The sequence below is a fragment of the Strongylocentrotus purpuratus genome, unplaced genomic scaffold (assembly GCF_000002235.5).
Source record: "Strongylocentrotus purpuratus isolate Spur 01 unplaced genomic scaffold, Spur_5.0 spur5_scaffold_14, whole genome shotgun sequence".
Lineage (NCBI taxonomy): Eukaryota > Metazoa > Echinodermata > Echinoidea > Camarodonta > Strongylocentrotidae > Strongylocentrotus > Strongylocentrotus purpuratus.
The window spans coordinates 16,618,476-16,642,891 of NW_022145599.1; the positions used below are offsets into that span (position 1 = coordinate 16,618,476).

At 36.6% G+C, this 24,416-nt stretch overlaps 1 protein-coding gene across 1 annotated transcript in view; it reads left to right on the forward strand.

Moving 5' to 3' along the window:
• Positions 1-744: 744 nt before the first annotated feature.
• LOC575114 (FAD-dependent oxidoreductase domain-containing protein 2) overlaps positions 745-24,416 on the forward strand; it is a 32,555-nt gene continuing 8,883 nt past the window's right edge. The window contains exons 1-3 of the mRNA XM_030984315.1: positions 745-1,067; positions 16,392-17,716; positions 18,713-18,901. Of these exons, the coding sequence (XP_030840175.1) occupies positions 17,385-17,716; positions 18,713-18,901 (521 nt within the window). The 5' untranslated portion in view covers positions 745-1,067; positions 16,392-17,384. The remainder of the gene's footprint in view (positions 1,068-16,391; positions 17,717-18,712; positions 18,902-24,416) is intronic.

Sequence of the window (24,416 nt, forward strand, 5' to 3'; positions counted from 1 at the left end):
TCCGACATCAAGCGACTCACTGCTTTCATCATCGAGCGCCACACATCTCTTCTCTTCTCTTCTATTCTCGCCCGAGAGCTCCATCTACATTCATCATCATCACGAGCGTCGGCGACGACATCGCATTCTTCACGGTTCTTCAACCACGTCAACGAAGTCGCGTTTCCGCCTCTTCAAGCCTCCGCACATTTCATCGCGTGAGCCCCTTCCTTCGTTCTCAACTCTCTTCATCTTCATTGGACTTTCGACTTCATTTCTACTATGTCGTAAGCTCTATACATCACATTTATTCATGTTCATTATCATCATTGATCATTATGTAACTTCGTGCTATATTCACATTTATCATTTATGTGTACTCATTCCGATTCTTCGGCTTGTGCTTGACTACACTTTGCAAGTGTACGTCAGCCTCATCAGTACCCAATAAACTAACGAAAAGGGAATACTTTCTTGTATGTATTTTATTGCCCGTGTAACCTTGTTTCCTCGTAGCTAAAAGTAAAAGCATAAAATTAAGAGTTATGTTGTGTGACGAGTGAACACGCTTTCAAATATCCATTCACAATACCTCACACTCATATCTCTAAACTACAAATGGAATAAATTAACATTTTATGAAGAGTTTCTCGTTACTCTTTCATCGGGTAGCAATTACGATTTCTCTGGCTCTCGCTACCATTTTCTGACGCCCGTGGCCCCCGTGGTAGACATGTTTTTCTCTCTGTTTGCTCAAGCGCTCAAAAAGAATCCACTGAAGTTCGCTCTTCATCTCATCTCGTGATTGTACCGGTACGTACATGTGGGCTACCCCCGGAGACTATATCCCTGAAATTAATTAGCAACATCGACACCGCATCATACTTATCTCGTTAACGCGCACACACACAGACTGCATATCTACATTACAGTTATAGATCCCGGAAGCTAAGCCAACAAATCGTTGATTTCGTAACTCATGTGTGCATGGTCATGTGTGATGATGACGCGACGTCAAAGTTGGTTCTATTCTCATGATCTTTAATACATCTTCTTGTCATTTACATGGAGACGTTGCCTTTGTAAAAGTAAGTGTTAACATTGAGTATTGTATGTTATTCGCAAAACAGTGCTATTTAATTCCACTGCCAGTTCTTATAGCTCTCTTGTACTTGTCAACACCTCGACCCTCGGGCCGTGAGTGGCGATAAGCATTTGTTGTGATTTGTTTGCCGGGAAGTGCCGGGGTGAGTGAGGAACCGTTCCTGTAGATTGGTATATCGGCATGGGCCTTCAAGTCATGATCCTGCATGTTGTACGCACAATATAGCTGTATAGCTTTGCTCTTTGGAGTCTTGGCCTCGTGTAAAAATGTGAATGCCATTTTGCATCCCTATCCATGTAGGTAGTGTCAGGTTAAATGTCAATGATATAATAATCATAATGTCATGTCATGTTGCTAGACTACATCATGATATCGTCTTGTTTTAAACTTGTTAAATAATTTGTATGTAGATTGGAAATGGGTGTACATGCATGTAGAATTGTAGATCTTTCACATGCACTTGCACTTACACATGTGCTAAGTACAACTGGCTTGGTACTTGGTTGGGTAATCCCTTTGACAGCTCACTAAGGAAGCTATACTGGGATGGTAGGTGAGGCGAGTGCGAGCTTATTTGTATTGAGTGTGTTTTTGATGCAATATTGATCAATGTATACATGTAGTATAGCCATTCTAAACCAAACACAGGCAATGCCAAATTTTTAAAAAGAAGTACTGAACATAGGAGAAGAAGAGGAGGAGGAGGAGGAGGAGGAGGAGGAGGAGGAGGAGGAGGAGAAGAAGGAGAAGGAGAAGAAGAAGAAGAAGAAGAAGAAGAAGAAGAAGAAGAGGAAGAGGAAGAGGAAGAGGAAAAATGAGGAGAATAATAAGAAGAAGACAAGCAGAGGAAGAAGAAGGAGTTCATGAAACATGTATTTCACAAAAGCCACAAGTGATCAATCTATTTATGAAACCCATGATGACACATTTGACCTTTGTAACCTAATTTGTGCATGTAATGTGATCTTGGTCTTTCTGTTTTGGTACATGAATACAATGTATGTACATGTATATATCACTCTGTCTCTTTGACTGTTGCCTAGAAAACAAATTACAATTGTATCCGTTTTTCTGCCTCTCTCTACCATTCTCTTTCTCTGCATCTCGTCTGTCTGTCTCTGTCTCCTTCTCTCTCCCTTTCCTTTCTCCTCTCTCACTACAATACTCTTTTTCCATCTCGTATTGATTGTGTATATGACCTTGACCTCTAAGCTAATTAGCTGCTCATCGATAGTGACTTATTGATTGGGGAGCTGAGTCGGTGTGGCAGGTGTTCCGTCTCACTATAAACAAAGCCTATTGGTAATAATAAAAATGATAATAATAGGTTATACACTGTAGGTCCATTTTATATAGCGTAGCTACTAGATGATATACTCCATACTCTACTGTGCTGAATACAAAGTATCATATTGTTACCTCAGCTAACAAGTCCCTGCTCAGCTGTTGCTGAGACGCCATAGTGCACTTAAGCATTCGAGAAATTTTTTCCTACCGGGTACCCATTTACTTCGCCTGGGTGGAGAGTGGCAAATGTAGGTTAATGTCTTGCCAAAGGACATTTGTGCCACAGCGGGACTCGAAACGCTTACCATTTGATCCACAGTCCGGTGACATATCCATTTGACCACAAAACCTCTACATGATGAATTTCGTTTAGAGTTTTAACCCCATCTGTACTAGTTTACAGGAGGAATTAGACTACCCTGCAAGGTCACTGACAGGTGGTTATCTCATCAAATCAGCTCTCAGTTAACATAAGAAAAAGAGGATCATGGGGGGCCAATGGTCACCAATTAGGCATTGTTTGCTATATATAGAGGGAGCAAGTAGGTACCAGTAGTACAGTGGAGCTTTACGAATAAAATTAAAATACAGATACTTATCATACTTCCAATGATTACAAGTTCAAGTCCACTTTGACACGGCATGACTAAACATCCGCTAGAGTAGTTGAGTTGCTCTGTAATGTAACATTATGCTGATATTATCTCTATGTACAGAGGAAGTGAAGGATAGATGACTATTTGATATTCCTAAATGAACAAGAGATTATTTTGGGGAATCAATATTTCCTTCAAACTTGTATTAATGGGTGCTTCCACTTTCGTTTTGTTTCAGTTCAGAAGCATCCGTGAAATTTGTTTTGATTTGAGGTGCATGCTACATGAAATGACACTAGGTCTGTCTTCATTAGCCCGAGTTGGCCAAATAGTAATCCGGGAATTAGCCCGAGGTTACAAATCGCGTCTTCATCAGCTTGAAACTGGAACTCAAGAAATTTGCTCAGTGTTCGCGCATGTGGGGTGTGCTAGCGAGTTTTGATGAAAGATTCTGGTATATCTTTTTAGTCTTCGTTGCTGTGCTTGCAACAGCCTCGAAAATTGTATCTTCCCTCCAAAACTTTATTAAAATACTGACCTGCCCTTCGGTTTACACTATCTAGTGAGACATAATACTAGACAATATACATGTACCACTAACACGTACCACTTGAAATAATCAAACAGAATCTGGAATAACAAAGAATTAACTGGTATATCTTTGATAGAAAGATAAATCATTTACTATGACTAATTTGAACTCCACACGCAGCAATTGTAAACGAGTAACAGCAGTGAATACATGCACATTTTCTAGCTAACCGCTGATTGCTTGTGAAACGTTCGTGCATAGTGCCAGAAACCGGAAACTATATCGTCGTGCATGCCAGGATCGAGAAATATTTCAGAGTCTTTGGGCTAGTGAAAAAGGACCACAAATACCGGGCTATTTTGCAAACTAGCCCAAGATAACTAGGGAAGATTTTCTGAGCTAATAGCCCGCTATTTGCATCTTCACCTGCCAAATAGCCCGCTATTTTGTGATTGGGCTAATTTCTCGGATCAGAAATAGCAGCTATTTGGCAATGCAACTTGGGCTGATGAAGACAGGCCTATCATGTATCATTTATTCCTCAAAAGCTTTTAGCGCCTAAAGGCAGCTACCGGTAGGCTAAATCCAGGGTAATAACACTACTTTGTAGGAACCTTGAGCATGAAATGTATAAAGTGTCCTATTCAAATTATGCAAGGAAACTCGTTTCTCAGACGCTATTGAGTGAGTAACTGACTTCTGAGATGCATGGCCCCACATGCACGTGTTATCAGTGTCTGTGTTATGGTGTAATATTGAAGCCCTAAAAAATGATCATGAAGTGCCTCAAAAAATTAAAAATATTTTAGTGACCGGTTAATACCTTTCTCATTCACCCCAATATACTGTAGTGTTATAAAAAACATCTTGATAACCAGACAGGCGATCGCCTTGTAAAAGTCATGGGATTCCTGACTGACCTAAAGGTTTATAACTATGATTGCAGCATGAGCTAAATCCAGGATTTTGTTTAAGAATCTGAGGCAATGTTACCAAGTCACTTTAATGTAGAGAAATCATATTGCTTTCAATGTACTGAATAAGATTAACACATGACTTCACTGTAGGTAATGTACATTGCAACTGGTATTGTCTGGAATTTGCGACACAGAACCAAGCAACTTTGTGTATAGATGATTGTGAAGTAACCATGCATATAGATTTATTCTGATACATGAACTCAGCACTTTTTAAAATTATTATATCAAAATGGAAATGTATAGATCCTCACTGATAAAAAACATGTACGTGTACATAAAAATGTGCAGTGTTTGTCAAGGTAATTTAATCCCAATTTGTTTTCTGGTCGAAGAGTGGCAAATCATATGTATGGTTCGTTGATTATCCATCATTTTTACCGTTGCACAGTTCATCAAGTCTTTGTATATGTGCATGTGCGTGCCAGCTAGAGGTCGGTTAGATGCACGAACATAATAGTTCAGTTCATTGCTGTCTAATTTTACACCGATTGCATTGACATACAGTCATGTACATTGTAAGTGTGCATTTGTTGCTTTGCTAATACGACCTTTCAAAATGCATGATGTTAATTAGCAAAGAAATGCACAGAAAACTTGATATTGAATTAAATAGGACATAACAGACATTGTATGAAGGGCCCTTGATAAATTAAAATTTTGATTAAGAATTAAAGGTACTATGGCCCATTTGCAGGCTGAAAAAATAAAAAAGGTTTAATTTCAACGGCATTTGAAAGAATACTACCAGTGATTTTGAACTAATTATTGATTGAAGCATGAGCTACCGGTAAATCCAGGATTTTGTTTCAGAATCTGAGACAAAGTTACCGAATCTCTTTAAAGGGAGCTGGTTGTCAGTTTCCACGTGCAGTAGGTCATAATTCACTGACACCTGACTTGCTGGAAATAACCATTAATGGGTGTACAAGTTGGGCACACAAGAAATAGCCCTTATACTATTTTCACACTGGTTTTGCTTTACCCCGTACTTTGCTTAGCCCCGGACTATTTTTTTTTGGTTTTCACACGCTGTTTAGTCCCGTACTAGCGACTATTCCGGAATAAGAAAAGCCACGCTGTTCTCATTGCAATTCGTTAACCCCGGATATCGTGAATGTTATGATTGGACATACTTCGCATCTGGCCAGCTGCGATACGCTCCATTGCGTAGTACCGGACTATTTTTCGTTTCTGTTCTCATTCATTTGCTTGGCACCGCAATTGGGGGGTTAGCAGGAGTTAGCACCACAATTGCGGAGTTAGCCCTGCTATTTTGCAGGGTTAGTTAAGCCCATACTATAGGTGGGGTTAGCCAACTTAAGCCCACTTTGGTAAAAGCCAGTCCGAACACAAAGTGGAATAGGCTTAACCCCGTACTATAGGTGAGTTAAGCAAAATATTGCCAGTATAAAAACAGTATCATTAGTCTCTGAGTCGATCTTCAGGTGAGGGAAATGCAAGATAATAACATTTTCCAAGGGAGCGATTGGTGGAAAATGCAGAGCCTGTTGGTCATAAAAACTGATGGCTAATCCTGGCGCCTGATTGACAATAACACCGGTTATTTGGTAAACACCAGAATGGTGTCGACTGTCGAATCCCCCATGAGAACCCACTTCTATGCATCTTTAATAATATGCTTTACAATTATCGTCGCTGTTTTCACGAGGTGACGGTAGTGAAAAAAAAATGCATTCACTTTGCGTTACGATTTTCCTCACTACCGTCACTTCGTGAAAACAAGGACGTTATAATATAGCCGTTTCCTTTTCTGAGCAGCAATGAATGTATACAGTACGTGCAAATTGAGATGCAGTAGCATAGCAATTATGAAGGATACAGGCACATGGAGCTTTAACAAGATAATTATATTTATTAAATCAGATTTATTTATGTCTTTTTTGTCTCATTAATTACTACCGGTCAGGCGAGACCGTTTATTAGTTCCTCATCACTGACCATGGGGGCTAGATGCCTGTCCCGTTTTCATTAAGTGCCTCTATAGCATGTATGACATGATTGCATTTGGAAGTTTTAAGTGGGGATGAGACTGAGTAGGTGTAATTACATTTTTGTTAATGGTAGCTATTTTTGGATTAGAGTACGAGTGGGATATGTATTTCAATCTTGAGGGTAGATTATAGTATGTCTAGTTAGAATTCTAATTTTAGAGCTCTCCGAAAGGTAGGTATCATATTTCTGTTCATCGTAAACTTTTTCTGAGCCTTTATTTAACATGTGAGCAAACCAAATATCCATGTTGAATGACATTGGACAATTAAATACATTGATTGAATTGAATTGAATGAATATTAGTAAATACATGATGAGCATGGAAAAGTTACCATTTACGGGGAGATTATAAGCGGCAAAGCTGTTGCCAATTAGAGAAAATATCTGACAAGGTAAAATGAAGCAAAACTAAAAATGAAAACAAACAAAGTAAAAATAATTGTTAAAACATCTAAAGGAAACAAAAATCTTTTTGAATCAGCATGCTGAGTTGAGGGTGTCATGTTGATGAGAGACTGCACATGGAGGATAAAGGGCCTCTATTCCAATTTCACAAATTGATAATCTCCTGGTGGATGAACTAAAAGAGGTGCTATTTAATTTTTCCACAGAATCCCTGTACACGGTATACAAAACAAGAAAGTTATACATTTTTGGACATAATGAAATACACACAAATGAATTATATCCTAAAGCAAAATTCATTATTTTCAGTGATTATTTTTTTATCGTGAATTCAGAATTTCTAAAGAAATGTTTGTTTGCATTGTAATGATATACACAGTATTGTCTAGATGTGAAGCCAGAAAGGTATCACTATCAACTAGTATCCTTAAATGCAACGTTAACGCCCTTCTGCCTTTTAAAGGTAATACAAAGTTTTGAAAATTGGCTGGATAGTGATTCTTTACAATTTTGATATGTTTTAGATGCCCTTGTAGATGTATTATTAAGCACTAGAAAATTTCGCTCCTAAAACATTTCTGCTTACGAGAAAAATTGTATATCAAAATTTACAGGTGCTCCTGGTAAATTTTGATAGATTTCAAATAGCGCCTACGGCCCTCCAATGCCGGTAGCTGCAACCATGAAAATCTTGGACTGATATATTGGTGTAATACATACATGTAGTCAGAACTTTAACTTTACACACTGTCTGAACGATGTGTTATTCTGTTGCCTACTCCTGCCATTAATTCAATGGTAACAGGGTTGAAACAGGACAATCATTTCTACATCCTTGATTACCAAACCTATATTAGTATGAACATATGTTATACCGACCCTTATCTACATGTACATGTACTTGAGGATATATCCTACTCCTTTTCTTGATTTCCTGTGGTGTGATGTGCAAGGTAACAAGGAAAAGAGAAGAGAGAGGGGAATGTCAGAAAAAAGTACAGTACATATAATTTCACTATCATGCATTAGAGCACAGCCCAGGTGTTTGTTTGTATGAAGCTCAACTTTTGAGTTTCTCTCCTCCCTGTTTTTGTCTTGCTCTCTTCTTACATACGTGGGATTTTTTTTTTTTTTTTTTTTTTTTTTTTTTTTTTGGGGGGGGGGGGGCATTGTCCTTTTGGGGGTAATTTTCCAGGGGTGGGGGGGGGGGGGGGGGGAAGGGTAGTTTTCCAGGGGGGTCTGATTGTCCAGGGGCTAATTGTCCTGATATATTATACGCACAATTCCCTATTCCTCTCTTTTCCCCTCTCTGAATTTCTTGTCTCCTCTCTCTTTTGGAATGACCACTAGCATGTGGTGATTTAGGCATTTAGGCCCATATGGTCAGTCTCATTTCCATCTTTCCATTGTGGAGAGCAGACGTGGTTTTTGACTGGTACTGGCTCCTTTGTTTTAGGTAAGAGAAAAACTAATTTCTCACACCTTGCGTTCTACTTTTGTGTAAAAATTAGATTAGGCCAACAGCTACATCTCATATACTTTTATGCAGCTAAAGTATTTATTCTCTTTCTGGTGAGAATATACATGTAGGGAAGAATTTTGTTCCTTTCTATCTATTTAGGATTCACAACAACTCTCCATCTGAGTCTGTCAAATGCTAACGTCGCGGCTATCAGCACTATATATCACGGGATATACTTTAATTGACTAGTTTTTAACTCTGGATTGTACCATTAACGTAGTTGGCCCTTATATTAAAAAATGTGTAACTCTTTTATTCATTCATATTGTTGTGTGAGCCATACTTATAATTACAGCACAGAATATAATTCATACCCAGTTATAGGGGTAATTAAAACAAGTGCTTGAAATGTATAATAACCTGTCTGCTATCTTTTATCACTGCGTTACATTGATTTAAACGCGAACCTGGTACTACTGTATTTATTTTATTTATATATTTATTCATTTATTGAAATATATACAGGACAAAACAAAGCTGTTTTCCATCATCATGGTCCAGTCCAATATGTGTGGATAGTAATGCCTACAATCTAGTCTACCTAATTAACAGTGTATAAACCGCCCTCGTGTATTAAAGGTAATACAAAGTTTTGGGAAATTTTGAAAATTGGGTGGAAAGTGATTCTTTACAATATTGATATTTTTGGATGCCCCTGTAGATGTATTATAAGCACTAGAAAATTCAGCCACTAAAACACTTCTGCTTTTGAGAAAAATTGAATATAAAAATTTACCGGTGCTCCCGGTAAATTTTGATAAATTTCAAATAGCGCCTACGGCCGTACAATGGTAGCTGCGACCATGCAAATCTCAGAATATGTAGTTGTGACAATAATTTCCAAACAGAAATAGCTGATCGGTCGATTTTAGTCAAGAAACATTGTTTTCTAGCTTTATTAATATATTGACCTTGAGAGGGAGCTATACAACATAAAGAGTTTGTTATTTACAATTTCAAAACTTTAGGCCTGATTTCAACCGTGACAACAATCATTGAATATTGTAGGACCGAATATGCTTCCAATGTGTTCATTTGAACTAAATTCATGACCCCTTACCAAAACTTTGTATTACCTTTAACCGCACCCCTCTTTTTCGCCCTTAAAAAATAATAAAAAAATAAAAAAATTACCGACTCTGCCGGCAGCAAGCCAGGTCCATGTTATAAAAAAACATGTGGGAAGGCCTTTCATTTAACTGCGAGATGCACCTGAATGTGTAAGATCATTAATGTAAATTAAAAAACAGTAGAGGACCTAGGATAGAACCTTGTGGTACGCCATGTAATTAAAGAAAAAATAGAGGAATTATTATTATATTGAGATCTATTAGAAAGATTACTTTCAAACCAAGATGACAGACAAATTTGAGTGTTGTTCTAGTTTCCGACTGGTGAGTCAACACACCTATTACTGAGCTGGGAGACATCGCCAGGCATAGCGCCGTGTGGAGGGGCATAAATCGAAACTATAAAACGTTACCGTGTATAAGACGCACCCCCGACTTTGAATTTTTTTGGGCGGCAAAAAAGTGCGGTTTATACACCATTAATTACGGTAGTCCTCTACTTCTCTAGCTACAGACTGTACAATACGGTATATTTCCAGAAATGAAAACCGTAGCAGTTTAGGTTAGCCTCTGAAATAAAAGAGTAATAACCATATGGTTGTTTGGTGTCTGCATTGTTTAAGCTGTTGACTTCTGAATGTTATGATTCCAAGAGCATACAGGGGCAACCCAATGCAAGAAGTATGCAAGTGGTTAATTTATGATAACCACACATCCATATTGAATTTAAAATTCCTCTACGTTGTTCGTATTCAGATTTTCAATGCTTATTTATGATTAGACATAATAAGAAAGTAATATTTCTATTTTTGCACTCCAAAATGACAAAAGACAAATAAATGAAACCTGAAAATAGGAGGAGGAGGAAACCACTTTGGCTGCAGATGGTTGATTTTTACGAAAAGTCAATATTTAAGAGACATTGTTTGTGAAAGTCTTTGATTTACAACTTGGGGTAAATTTCTGTGTGTCTCGCAGAAGGTACAGTACCTGTATGAATGCTCCAAATGTTTCTCCTGGATTTAACACTGTAATATTCCAGTTATTTGAAAAGCTAAGGCCTTTACATAAGGGAACCAAAAATGCGAGCTCAGCAAGTCTGTAGAAGTTCAATCTTTTAAATATTCTGTTTTTTCTCTGGAAATTCTTGTTCATTATTCTCTATTTTGTAAAGTACTTTGTGGTAGAAAAACAATTGATTTCAGGCACATCATGGTAAAGATGTATTGAGCGCTATATAAACACAGAATATTATTATTATTAAGAATGAATGCTTTTGAAAATATGTAATTAGAACAAATTAATTCTAAAAAGTGTGCAAAATCAAAGAAGATATCAAATCTTGTTTTATTTGCTCATGATATGGAATGACCTCCAGAGTACAATGAGCAGAAGACCTTATTTTAATCAAAAGCAAGATCATGCACTTTGTGTAACCAAGAAGGAGACTGGAATCACTTCCAAGATAACCCTCTTGTGATATCTTCTCCATATGGGATTCAGGAGAATGCAAATCTGTGAAACTGCACACCCCTCCTGTAAATGATGATACTCAATGAGGATGCGTTACCATGGCGATGACACTTTATGCCGTGTATCAATCTCTCTCTTGAGAATTGCAATTTGAGCAAATGATAGACCCTTGAGGAAGTGCATGATCAGCTTCATGCATAATCATTCTCGTGTTGGTTATTAGGATTGTGACGTTTTCTCTATCATCTGTTAGCCTCATTGTCTGTTATTCACATACACCCCTGTATGACTGTCATCTCCCTGGTACATGTATGTACCGGTACATTTTTGAAAGTACTAGAATACTACACCTCTAGATGCCTTATGGCTGATGAAAAAAATATTGGATGAATACATGTGTTCCACTCATATTGAAATTCACTTGCCTACATACGTCAAGATATAACAGGGTGTCGTTTTATCCAGGGGGGGGGGGGGGGGGGGTTACTAATTTTTTCTATTATTCTTGTGTTTGTTTATTTACTATAATTACATTGCATACATAATAACTGCATTGTCAAACAATTAGGCCCAATTCAAAAATGACAGCAAGCCATGTGATTGTTTTCCAATTGGTGATCGATTAATGACAAAATCTTTTTGTTTGCAAGGATAAATACAAAAAAAACATACTAATGCCTTAAAACTTCTGTCAAATAGTGTATTTGTGCCTTTTGTGGAACAAAAAAGAAAGAGATAAAAATCATAGTCCCTCACTGACTCTCTAAAATATTATAAACTTCCATTATGTTCAGCTACATATGAAAGTAAATCTAAGACATAAAGCTTTAATCTTTAATCTTCACAGAATTGAAAAGGAAATGAGCCCAACTACATGTAGTTCCGGTTGTGGTGTAATGTAAATACATGCTGGGTTAACATCCTTTCTGGATTTCTCTCATCTTCCTAACAAACAGTATCGGTTTGAAACTACAGATCCTCAAGCGCTGTACACTTTAGATTTAATAGATACGTTAAAACCAACCTATCACTCATGTCTTGAAACATGAGCGCCGAACAGATTTGCGAAAGCATATCGGACTACGTCGATCGTGTTCACACCGTGTTGACATACCATTAGGAAATGTCAGTTATTCACACAGACGAGCAATCGATGGTATCCATGGCGATAACACTTCTGTCTGAGAGCAATAGCCGTGGCAGAGAGCGGCCGGCCGCGGGAAATCAAAGATTAGGCGATGCTGTAATTTGAAGAGGCTCGCCTCTTCCTTCAACAGCGTTTTATACTTTGATTCTTTCCAAGGAGCTTTCTGCGTCTGCGAGAAATTTATGGTGAATACATTTTGTGTAAAAAACCCACCATACTTTCTTTTGAGAGCCATGATGGCATTAACTCTGTATTAACGTACGTGTACTTATGTGTTAACGCCCTTCCGGCCCGAAACAGACATATCTCAGGTAAACATGTAAATGATACAATGATTTGCAATATTTTGAGTTGAGTTGAGTTGAGTTGAGTTGAGTTGAGTTGAGTTGAGTTGAGTTGAGTTGAGTTGAGTTGGGTTGGGTTGGGTTGAGTTGAGTTGAGTTGAGTTTGATTTTGCATGTACATGTGAAAGAAAGGGGCATATACACACAGAATGATTTTAATGATACATTGATGTACATGATAGAAAGGGGCATACACAAAGGATGAATGTTGAATAAAGATATCATATAAAGTCAAAAGGGCATTAACTTTGTGTTAAAGTCTGTGAGTTTGTACCCTCCTGGCTCTAAACACTTCAGTGAAATGTATAAAAACAATCATTCGGAAGGAAAGTGTGCAATTTGCAGAAGCACTGAAGAATAATGTAAAGTTTCTCAGCACGACATGGGCATCACCATTTTGTTGATATCTTGACGTACTACATACGTATGTGAAGTCATTTATCAAGTAAATGTATTCAAATTTATGGATGCTTCATTCCCAGGTGTGTGTGGTGATGAAGCATTTCATTCACCTGCTGTTATCTTTTGTACTACAATTGCCAGAACGCAAATTGCATAAATAAGTTGGTGGTTTTCTTTGGAGAAAGTTTTTGATAAATGAAATAGATTTGTCAATTGCTATATTTTAGTATTTTTTAAAATGAACTTCATGTAGTTACAATTGTTCCCCTGTTATATATTTTTCACCAAATTTAATTCCTATCTTCTCAGCTATGATTTTTCCTCATTGTAAAGTAAAGTTTTTTTTTATTGATTTTAAAAGTCTTTCCTACTACTTAAAAGTGCATGATATACATGTACATGTACAACTTCAACTGGTACATCACATTTTCAAGAAAATGGCTGCGCCCATGACAGTCATACTAAAAGGTATCACATCATGCCAAGAATATCTGTATTGATATCTCTTGTACATTTTCGTAAGGAATTTTATACATCATAGGACAGTAATACACCTCATTTTCAGAATACCTCCTTTATCCTTTGGGGTGAGGTTCCCTTTAAGGGAAAACATGCACTTTTGAAGTTTTTTAGTATACCGGTAGGACAAATGAGAGGGGACGTTTCAAGATACATCACAGAGTTGCCAATTTGTTTTTGATTAATCAGACCTTTAAAAATTGATAACTTTCTTATTTTTAATTTGTTTTAATTGGTTTTACTGAGCTGTTTCTATATTTTTCTGCTTCTATTATTATAAAATCCAACCTTAAAATCAGGATGGACTTCAATTCATTCTAATTCTAATTCTGTTTAAAAACGCTTTCTAATGTCATTTAAACTGTATTATTGTATTTATCAAAATTTAATTACATTATTGTACTCTTATATAATTTGCCTTCATTTCTGTGTTATGGATGTATATAATGTTTGATTATTATTAATCTTTTCCTTATTTTGATATATATCTTTAGTTCATGAATTAGTTGTTATGTGTAATTTTGTTGTATTAATTATTGTAAAGCGCATTGCTATTTTCTTCGAAGATGAAATGCGCTTTATAAGTCTAGGTTATTATTATTATTATTAATGGAAATGTGGAGCTGCATGCAAAGTTCTTGCACTATTTGAAGTTCATTAGGTTCTTAAAGGCCCACTGCATTACTTGTAGCTACTTGCGCCCTCTTACAACAAACAATGCCTAATCGGTGACCATTGGTCCCCCATGATCCTCTTTTCCTTATGTTAACTGAGAGCTGAGTTGATGAGATAACCACCTGCCCAGTGACCTTGCAGGGCGCTCTAGTCCCTCCTGTAAACTATGGCAGATAAGCTTTAAATAAAACATTGCCCTAAGAGTCATTGCTTTAGGTAATCACTATGTTTTTCACAATGGCCTCGTACCATAATATCCTGATAGGAAGGTGTTTTTTTCAATTATGATTGTACATGTATAAGTCATGTAGAGAACCATCTGTATTTAATGATGAAGCTATGAAGATTCCTTGCAAGAACTGATACCTTATCAGTATTTACAAAACAGGAAAGGTACAATGGTCAGTTGTGCATAATATCCTGCTGACAGTTTTGCAAGGTGACAGTGTTAAGAAAAACAATGATTGGGACAGCTTTCAGTGGAAGAGATTCTCCAGGTCTTCAAGAAGATTCTCCAGGTCTTCAAGAAGATTAAAAGTAATTCTGTACAGTGCGTCCCAGAAAAAACGAAACCGAGAATTATTGATGTTTTATCATAACTTAATCACAATTATAATTTATAAATGACCCATATTTGTAAAGCTTAGACCCTCATCTTTCATTTGATGCAACTCATATGATACATTTTGCACGCATGGGTGATTAAAATTAAGTTGAAGAGAGGGAATCAAAAAGTAATCTGGCTGACGGTATCTGAATTCAAAGAGAAAATCATATTCTAGAAAGTTCAGTTTTTGCCCTTTAATATGACACCTCAATCAGGGAAAAAGAGCAAGGAATAGGAAAGTTCTGTTTGTTTAAAGTGATGCTTGCATTTCCATAATTACATTAAACAAATTCGTTTTTACTGGCTGCCTTCTGTAGCAACAAACGGAATTGACAAAAGACTTCACTCTGTTTCGTTGAAGATCAGCCATACATGTAGACGAACGACTTCATGCATGGCTGGTAAAGCATTCTTTATTCTCAAATGTGTTCTTTGATCATATATATATTGTACATGTATAAATATGAAAATGTTTTCTAAACAGTTTGTGAAAATGTTCCTTTTATTATTGCAATTTATAATTAAGCTAAAATATCAATGTACAGTTCATCTAGTTTTGTTATGAAGAATATGTACAATTGTGTTTAATATGAATGATTTGTACAATACATGTACATGTAATTGTATGCATGTATTTGATCTGAGAGAAAATAATAACAAATATTTTTTTTTTTAAATCATGGTGGCTTGTTCACATTGAAGAAAAAAAATTATAGACCAATCACTCACATATATAAATATATACATGTATATATGCAGAGAACTGCAGACTTATCATTTATCAGATTATGTACATTTAGTTTTTCTTGTGTGAAAGGGGGTACCCCTCTGCAGACATTACCTATGGGACAAGGCTGTGCCACTTCACACCTCCCCTCATCAAACATTAAAGCAGGTGCTTATTTTCATATACTGGTCGTGGGCAGAATACACTGAGGAATTCACCCTTCTTCCCCAAAACCTTCCCATATTTACAAAAAAATATCTCGAAGCGATGACCATTTCCTGTTCAATACTCAGTAGAGCTATGCAAAATTAATTAATAGTTTTTATATAGACACATCCTGATGTTGAAATAACATCCTTTGCTGTTGGGCATTGACTGTGTCTAGCTATATTATTGGGGGGAAATTGAATTCATGAATGGTAATACAAATATTGTTGAGATTGATTAATTGTATATTCACTGTAATATATTTTAAAAGAACCATTATAGTACAGGTATGTGCATTCTTTTTTTTTTATTTGGAATTTGGTGTTACTGCCTTTTCCTTTTTACTGTCTACTGTATATTGACACTTAGATGAGTATTAAAGCATTGAATGTTTCATGATTGCTTTCAAATTCATTTTTTTGTAACATTGCAATGCAACCCCTGTTCATGTTTAGAATGCAGGCCTGCGCTTCCACTTTGAAGCCTATGAAATTATTGGCAAATTACATATTTTGTTTAGAAACAATATGGTTCAATTAACTAGATGTATTAAGAAAGGGGTGTTTTTTCCTTCTACTTGAAGATTCAATTTAAAGGATTATTTAAAATTCATGTTGTTTGTTCTTTTGAATGTTATTTATTCAGATTTTTTTTCTTTTCGAGTTCCATTTCAAGTGTTAATTCCTCACCTTATGATGAAATTAGAGGACATCATATTTCTCAAATGATAACTGCAAGTATGTCTCAGTGATCCTCATGTTTGAGAAAAATGATTAAATCTTTGATATCTTTTTCTTACAGGTTTACACTACATACATGCAGTGCATCTAGTCATCAGTATTAATGGACGAACCCAAAGACATCTCAATTTAAAATTGACACCTACAAGACAGCATGTGCCGTCGAGTGTAGCGAGTGGTAAAAACACAAGTCATTAATCTGTAAACGGATCATGTAGCCCTGCTTCTGGTACGCGGAGGATTACATGTAATTGCGCACAAAATCAGTGCATGCATGGACTGACAACGAGCGGTGTCGTCTTTCCTGATCCGAGTCGTCCGGTAACGTCCCCCACGGCAGGTTGCATTGAGATGTCATCCTCACCCACTCGTCATCAATTATTCATCATCGCTCCGTCTCAGGTTTAAAACAGTGTCGGAGTATACAGGAGGAGCGCATCCCGGCGGGGGAGAGTTTACGCAAGGCTTGCCGAGGAGGACGGTGCGTGGACGCTCCGCTGCATCCATAATTGAGGAGAGGGGAGTCCACCGACGCACAGCTGTGCGGCGCTTCGACAAACAGTCATTTCACGCTCACAGGAGCAGGTAAAACAAATCGCTCTCCAAACACACACGCACAGTCGCACAGAGACATGCGCAGTGTCTCCAGTTGTTCCGTTCCACAAGACTGCTACCCATCTATGCAGGAGGCTTGATTTGATTTTCGACTTGGGGAAACATTCAATGGCAACAACTCTCTCTCTCTCCCTCCCTCTCTCACTCTCGCTCTCCCTGGCTTTATTACATTTCCCCAAGAGAGAGAATATACCCGTGGTAGAACATACATCATATTCCATTTTGATTTGAAACAATAAGGAACTTGCCTGGATCCTTGCACGAGATATCAATACTCACAGCCATTCATCATACTGTGGATTGTGATCAGTCTTGCTGGTATTCTTCTAGGACACCAGAGAGATTTCAAACATATGGTCGTAACCAAACGGTTATATATCTCTCAAGGATTTAACAAATTGATTTCATTCTAGCTGGCTGCTTGCCGGTGAACATCATCATGGCTTTTCTTCAGATGATTCTCCCCTTTCTATTATGTACCTTCCTCATCCCAGCGTATCTCACCGAAGAATCGTCGGCGCAAAAATGGAACTACTGCGTCGTTGGGGCGGGTCCCTCCGGCTTGCAGATGGGGTTCTTCTTGGAGAGGGCGGGACGCAATTATGTCATTTTTGAGAAAGCAAACATGAGCGGGTCATTTTTCAACACCTACCCCCGCCATCGGAAGCTGATCAGCATCAACAAGAGACACACAGGGAAGACGAACAAAGAGTTCAATATGAGACATGACTGGAATTCTCTTCTTAGTGATGATGAAAGTTTACTCATGAAGTAAGTACATCCTTCTTTCGTTTTATCAAGTTCTGCTAATTTTCTGTGAGAAAAAAGAAAGAAAAAAGAGACAAGTATTTCCTTTTGAAAAATTTGCTAAAGAAAATCTGGTATAGAATTCCTTACTTCAGGGGTGATGAGAGTTTACTCATAAAGTATAGTAAATGTACATATCAGCTGAAATATTTAATGTAAATCCATTCTTTCACTTTTTATCTAATATCTATTTAGTAAAGGGTTTTGATTTAGGTTAAGTTATTTCTTTGTCTTCTCAAGTTCTACTAATTTGGAAGAAATAGAAAAAGATCTGAATATCTCCTGTGTAAAAATCTATTCAAGAAAATATGTTATAGATGATGACAATTTTAATACTCTTGAAGTAAGAGTACAGTACATGTATCTTCCTTACATAATATTTGCAAGTTCAGCTAATTTGTAAGAAATAGAAGGAAAAAAGGATATGAATCTTTCCCTTGTGAAAATTGTCCAAGAAAATGTTTGATGGAAAGTACTGCGCATTTTAGAAATGGCAGGTACATGAAGCATACATGTAACATATGGTCATTGTTTGGGATGAAAGATTGGGTTCTTGGGTTCTTTTGAATGCTGCCCAATAAATTGCTTTATTATTATTGCTCAATACCTTTGTTATTTATTTCAGAAAAAGAGTAGTTAAAGGTAATACAAAGTTTTGATGTGGGGTCATGAATTTGCCAGGGTTCAAATGAACATATTGGATGCATATGCGACTTTAAAACAACACTCTGTACTCAGTACATTGGGGGAAATGAGTACCAGTATGGTAAAACTGGTCACTCAAAATGCTTTACTTTTTTAAGGCACTTCATGATCATTTTGAAGTGCAATTTTTCTAGGGCTTCAAAATTACACCATACCACAGACACGGATAACACTTACGGCCATGCATTTCAGATTTAACATGGTTAAACGATACCTTTAAAGAAAGATAACTGTCATTTCTTGATCCTCTCCCAGGCACTACTCCAAGGAGTTCTTCCCTGATGCAGACACCTACGTCAAGTACCTGAATGATTACACAACCAAACTTGGCCTCAATGTCCAGTATAACACAGAGATCTCGGATATAGCACGACACGAACCGCCCAACCTGAGTGGGCAGTACTTCACTATGCAAGACCAACATGGCAACGGCTACCAGTGCAGGTATGTGAAGAAAGAAAAAATGTACTTTCAAGGATAAAATTCCATGTTTTCTTGTTTCAGGTTTAATATAATTATTCATTTAATAATGTGCATTTTCCATTGTTGCCATTGTTTTTTGTTTTTGTTCATTGTACCCATTTCATGTTGCCTTTTGCAATTAGGGTAGACATATAGAAGAACCTTTTATCAAGGATGAAAGAAAAAATACTTTTTTGTGTTTGATTATTATTATTCAATTAATTCAATTAAGTTTATTCATTTCCATAAAAATTACATTACAAGAACACATTACAAGAACACATACATTTGCAAAAGGTACTATAAATAACATGAAAAATCTTTCACTACTAGAATATACATATAAGTACATTAAGATATTAAACAATAATGGAACAAGTTATAAAAACCCAAATAAATGAGTTTGTTGAGATATTTCCCCCAACATAATGAAACAAAATGTGATGAACATAATAAAGATTTGAAATTACATAAACTTATTTTGCCCCAGGTGTGTGTATTTTCCAATGTTATCCATATCCTATTTGTCCATTGTACCCATGCATGTTTATATGTAGTCCCCTGCAACCAAGGTAGATATATGCCAAAAAAAAGGAACCCTTTATTTAGGGTAAAATTCAAATTTTTGGTTTTGCTATCTTCCTTAATGCTATGAAATAAAACAACCTGCAAATCTATCAAATCTGAGAATACCATATGGTACAGTATTTGTTTGTGTGTTCTGGTTTGTATAACTTATACATTGAAAAGTGATTTTTCAACGATATTTAAAACAGTGCATCAAAACAGGCAAAAGGAAGCCGCATATCGTTATATTTCATTTGATTTGTGCATTTTCCATTACTTTCTTGAGCTGATGTTTTCTATGTTACTCTGTGTTCTGTTTGATAAGAACAAGTTACCGGTACTCTCTCTCTAAAAAAAAAAAATTTGAGTGATCACTGACATGACCTCTGAAGAGTGAAAAATAGAGTGCAAATTTGTATGTGCTGCATGGCCATGTGTCATTTGATGTCAGGAATTCTAAAATTGAAATTGAGCATTAAAATCCTGAAAAGTGGCAGCATATTGCAAAATTCAAATCTACTATTTCCCCTACTCAATTAAATGTGACAATTATTTTAGGGAAATAACACTGTATTGTACTCAATTAGACTCACAGGAAGCAATCCTACCCACTACATTTGACAAACAGTGTACATGTACATGTAACCATTTTTTTTCTGGGTCATTGTCAAAATGACTGTTTATAATGTTGGTGCAAAGCGAATTTTATTACTGCAAAATTGAGTAGATACTTTGTCCATCCCTGGTCAAATGATTCTTTCCCTGGAAGTTTGATCATGACAATAGCCCCCAGTCGATCGCAAGAGCGGGAGAGATGCATCGTAATTGATGTGCGGCTTATATTGCCTGTTTTGATGCACTGTAATATGGCTGAGAGAGAGAGAGATACAATCCATCTTACATAAAACATTGCTTTTCAACGTAAGTTATAGAAACCAGAACACACAAACAAATACTGTACCGTATGGTGTTCTCAGATTTGATAGATTTGCAGGTTGTTTTATTTCATAGCATTAAAGAAGATAGTTTAAGAGCATTGCTCTGTAGATGTTGAACACAAGGGAGAGAGTTAGTGAGAGGGAGAGAGACAGAGAGAGTTATAGGGAGGGTGAAAGCAAGATAGTAAAAGAGAAAGAGATTTCAGGATGAGGATAGAGAGAAAGAAAGAGTGAAAGAGAGGGAGAGAGAGAGAGAGAGAGAGAGAAAAGGAGAGATAGGGGAGATGAAAGAGTGAGAGAAAGGGAGAGAGGGCAGATGGTGGAGAGAGAGAGAGAGAGAGAGAGAAAGGGAGAGGATGGGAGAGATGAGTGAGAGAAGGAGATGGAGGGAAAGAGACAGAAAGATACAAAAGAGAGTATGAGGGGAGAGGGAGGGAGGGAGAGAGAGAGAGAGCAAAGGGGGGGGGGGGGGGGGATTAGATTGTGGTACATGTATATGTTTAGGTCTGTAGCCAGAGGGTGACAATCGTATATAATGAGTAACCTAACCTACGTATACATGTAAATCACAACCCTTTACAACATATCTACCTATATAAGATAAAAAGTGCAAGAATGGATTTACACATGTACATTAAATATTTCACCAGAATTGTGTGTTGCCGTTCATGTACTTCAATCTCTATTCATCTAAACAACACACAACATTTACTGAGGTTACATCCATACAGGCAGCCAGTTCCATTCAAATGATATTGCCATTTGCTGGAGATTTTTTTTTTCATTCGTTATCAACAAGCCTTACCCAAGAAATTACCGAACGCAATATTGGCGGTAGATTTGATCAATTTGTTCAGCCGTGCCTGCATAATATTCATGCATGAAGAAATAAAAAAAAAAGCTTTGTGATTAATTTGGTGGTCTACCGTATTGCAAAGGTCAAACATTTCGAAAAGCTGAAGGTACAGGCACAATTTATTTTACACACACTTGTAGGCATGATGTTAGCAATACTACCTAAACATATTCATCATTATTTTCCTCTTCCTCCTTCTTCTCCTCCTCTTTTTTCTTCTCCTTCTTCCTGTACTTATTATCATTTCTATCAGTTTAATGTTGTTGTTATTATTATTATCATCAAAATTATCTTTAATAATTTTTTTCCTTAATTATCTGTCTGTAAATATTGCTATTCTAACTTACTAATTTTTGTACATGTACACTGTATGTTGCGGACACCACTGGAAATAAGCTCTCAAGCTTTCTTGGCTTATCCTGTTCAAGCTGACTTAATTTTTATCTGTTTTTCTTGTATATTGTTGTATGTTCATTTCATTTCATTTAATTTTTATTTTTTCATTTCCAACAAAATACAATACATAATAACGAATACAATGTAAAATGTATACAAAACATAGTTACATTGGTAATAAACAAATCTTAATAATAATTTATACATTTTAGGAAGACAAAAAAATGAATTTTAAAACTTAATTGCATTTATATTTTGAGAAAAATGGAGAGGTCCACTGAAAAGCAAAGCTTGTAAATTGTGGACCCCTCAGATAATAATGAGTGTGAACAAAATATTGAATACATAATCAATTAAAGAAGAATAGTGGCCAACAGAGAACATTTATTAAAACACGTAATGACTGTAAACAAGAAGACGTAACAAATTACATGACGAAGAAAGAACAGACAAAAAGAAGAAGAAAAAAAGGGGGAAAAAAAGGAACAAAAATGCGGGCTGCGTTTGGAGGGAAGGAGAGCGAGAGAAAAGGAAAGTTGTAGAGATCGAGCACGAAATAGGGAGCGCACAAAATCCTTGAGATAGCTGAAACAAAAGAGCAAGAACATGATGGCAAGTAGTTTTTTGTTTTGAGATGGGCTGAAGAAAAGAGGGAAAGAAAACAAAATTGGGAAGGAGATGTTCTATCACAATAATTTTCTAAATATTATAAGATTGTAATAAGGAAAATTTTAACTTTTTTTTAAAAGCAATTAGTGAAGGGGAAGTTTTCAAATCGCAAATTGGCAAAGTATTCCAAAATTTAGGGCTTGGCGAATAACAAATCAATCAATCAATTTAACCATATGTTTACAGTAATTAAGCAACCCTGTAAAGTGTAAACTAAAACAGCTCAAGAGAAACAAGGAAAGGAGTTTTAAAGGAAGGTGATTTTTCATTCTATTTCTAAAATGTACATACAGTTATACATGTACTTGACAAATGTATTATTTATTTCATTTTCATATCCATAACAAACGATTCGGTTTGAGTATATGATGTTGGCCTGTAGGTATAATATTATCTTTATGTACATGTATAAAAAGGAAGAATGGGGAGAGCTTCAAATATAGCCTGAAATTGGCCTTGTAGAACAACTTTTGCATAACAGTAGTTTTGAGGCCATATGTATATATATGAATAGTTATTCTGTACAAATTCAAATAGAATCACTTGAATGTGTTTTTAAATACAATTTCCCTTTTTTTAAGAGGTTCTTTTGGGAAACATAAATTGATTTTTTTTTTAAAACCCAGTGCTCTTTCTATCAGGTAGCTTTTAAAAAGCAGATTTGACTTGGATGTGTACTGTACAGGTTTTTTTTCATTTTTATCTATCCTTTAAAGAAAGAGTATGAGAAAAGGTAGGTTGAGGGAAGGGAGAGAAAAAAAGAGAAGGATAGTGGGAGAGAGTGAGAAAAATACTGAGATAGAGAGAAAGAGAGAGAGGGAGAGAGAGAATGAGAGAGAAAGAATGAAGAAGAAAGTGGGGAAGAGGGAGTGAAAGAGAAAGAGAGAGAGAGAGGAAGAAAGAGAGAGAGAGAGGGAGAGAGAGACTGAGAATGAGAGAGATAGATTGAAGAAGAGAGTGAGAAAGAGGGAGTGAGAAAGAAACAAAGTGGGAAAGAGAGAGAGAGAGAGAGAGAGGGAGAAAGAGAAAGTGAGAGAGAGAGTAAGAACAAGAGTGAGAAAGAGTAAGAAAGAGAATAGTAAGTGTATTGAAAAAATAAAGTTAGAAAGGGAACCAGACAGAGAGATGAAAAGATTACACGTATGTCCACACGTTACTCATCCTATTGCAGTTACACCTACTGATTACAAAAAACGGAGGACAGATCTTCTCCATGGACATTTCTATGCAATTGCATCTACATCTCTTAACACTGGACATCATCTTGAGTGAGGGAGTGAGGAAGAAACAAAGAGGGAAAGAGAAAGAGAGAGAGAGAGAGAGAGAGGAAGAAAGATAGTGAGAGAGAATGAAGAAGAGAGTGGGAGATAGAGAGTGAAAAAGAAACATAGTGGGAAAGAGAGAGAGAGAGGAAGAAAGAGAGTGAGAGACAGAGTGAGAGACACAGAGAGACAGAGAGAGAGAGAGAGAGAGAGTAAGAAAGAGAATGAGTAAGTGTATGGAAAAAAATAAAATTAGAAAGGGAACCAGACAGAGAGATGAAGAGAGGATATGTATGCCCACACGCTACTCATCCGATTGCACTTACACTTTATACTGATTACGAAAAACCATCTACATCTCTTAACACTGGGCATCATCTTGAAGTAAACAACTCTCTCGTCTCAGCCACCTGCCGGCGCTGTGGGCACGCTTCGAGTTTAATTGAGCACCGCACTATTCACAAAATTTATGCGGCTTCAAACAATTACTCCGTCTGGAGCGTTCTTCTTTCTCCCGTGTCCTCGGGGTGCGTGTAATAGATGTACACATGAAGAGGCTACGAATGAAGGTCGACCTTATACTTGAAAGTGTTACCGTAAAATATGAACGTCAGCTTCCTTACCTGTCTCTGTGACTAACCAGTCTCTTTTTACCCCTCCCTTCTTTCCGTCTATCTTCTTCTTTTCTTTCTTCCTCTTTACATTCTCTTCCCTTTCTCTTCACTTTCTCTTCCCTCTCATTTTCTAATCATCTTATTTACTCTATTTCTCTCTTTTATCTTTTCCATTTTTCTCTATTTATTTTTCCA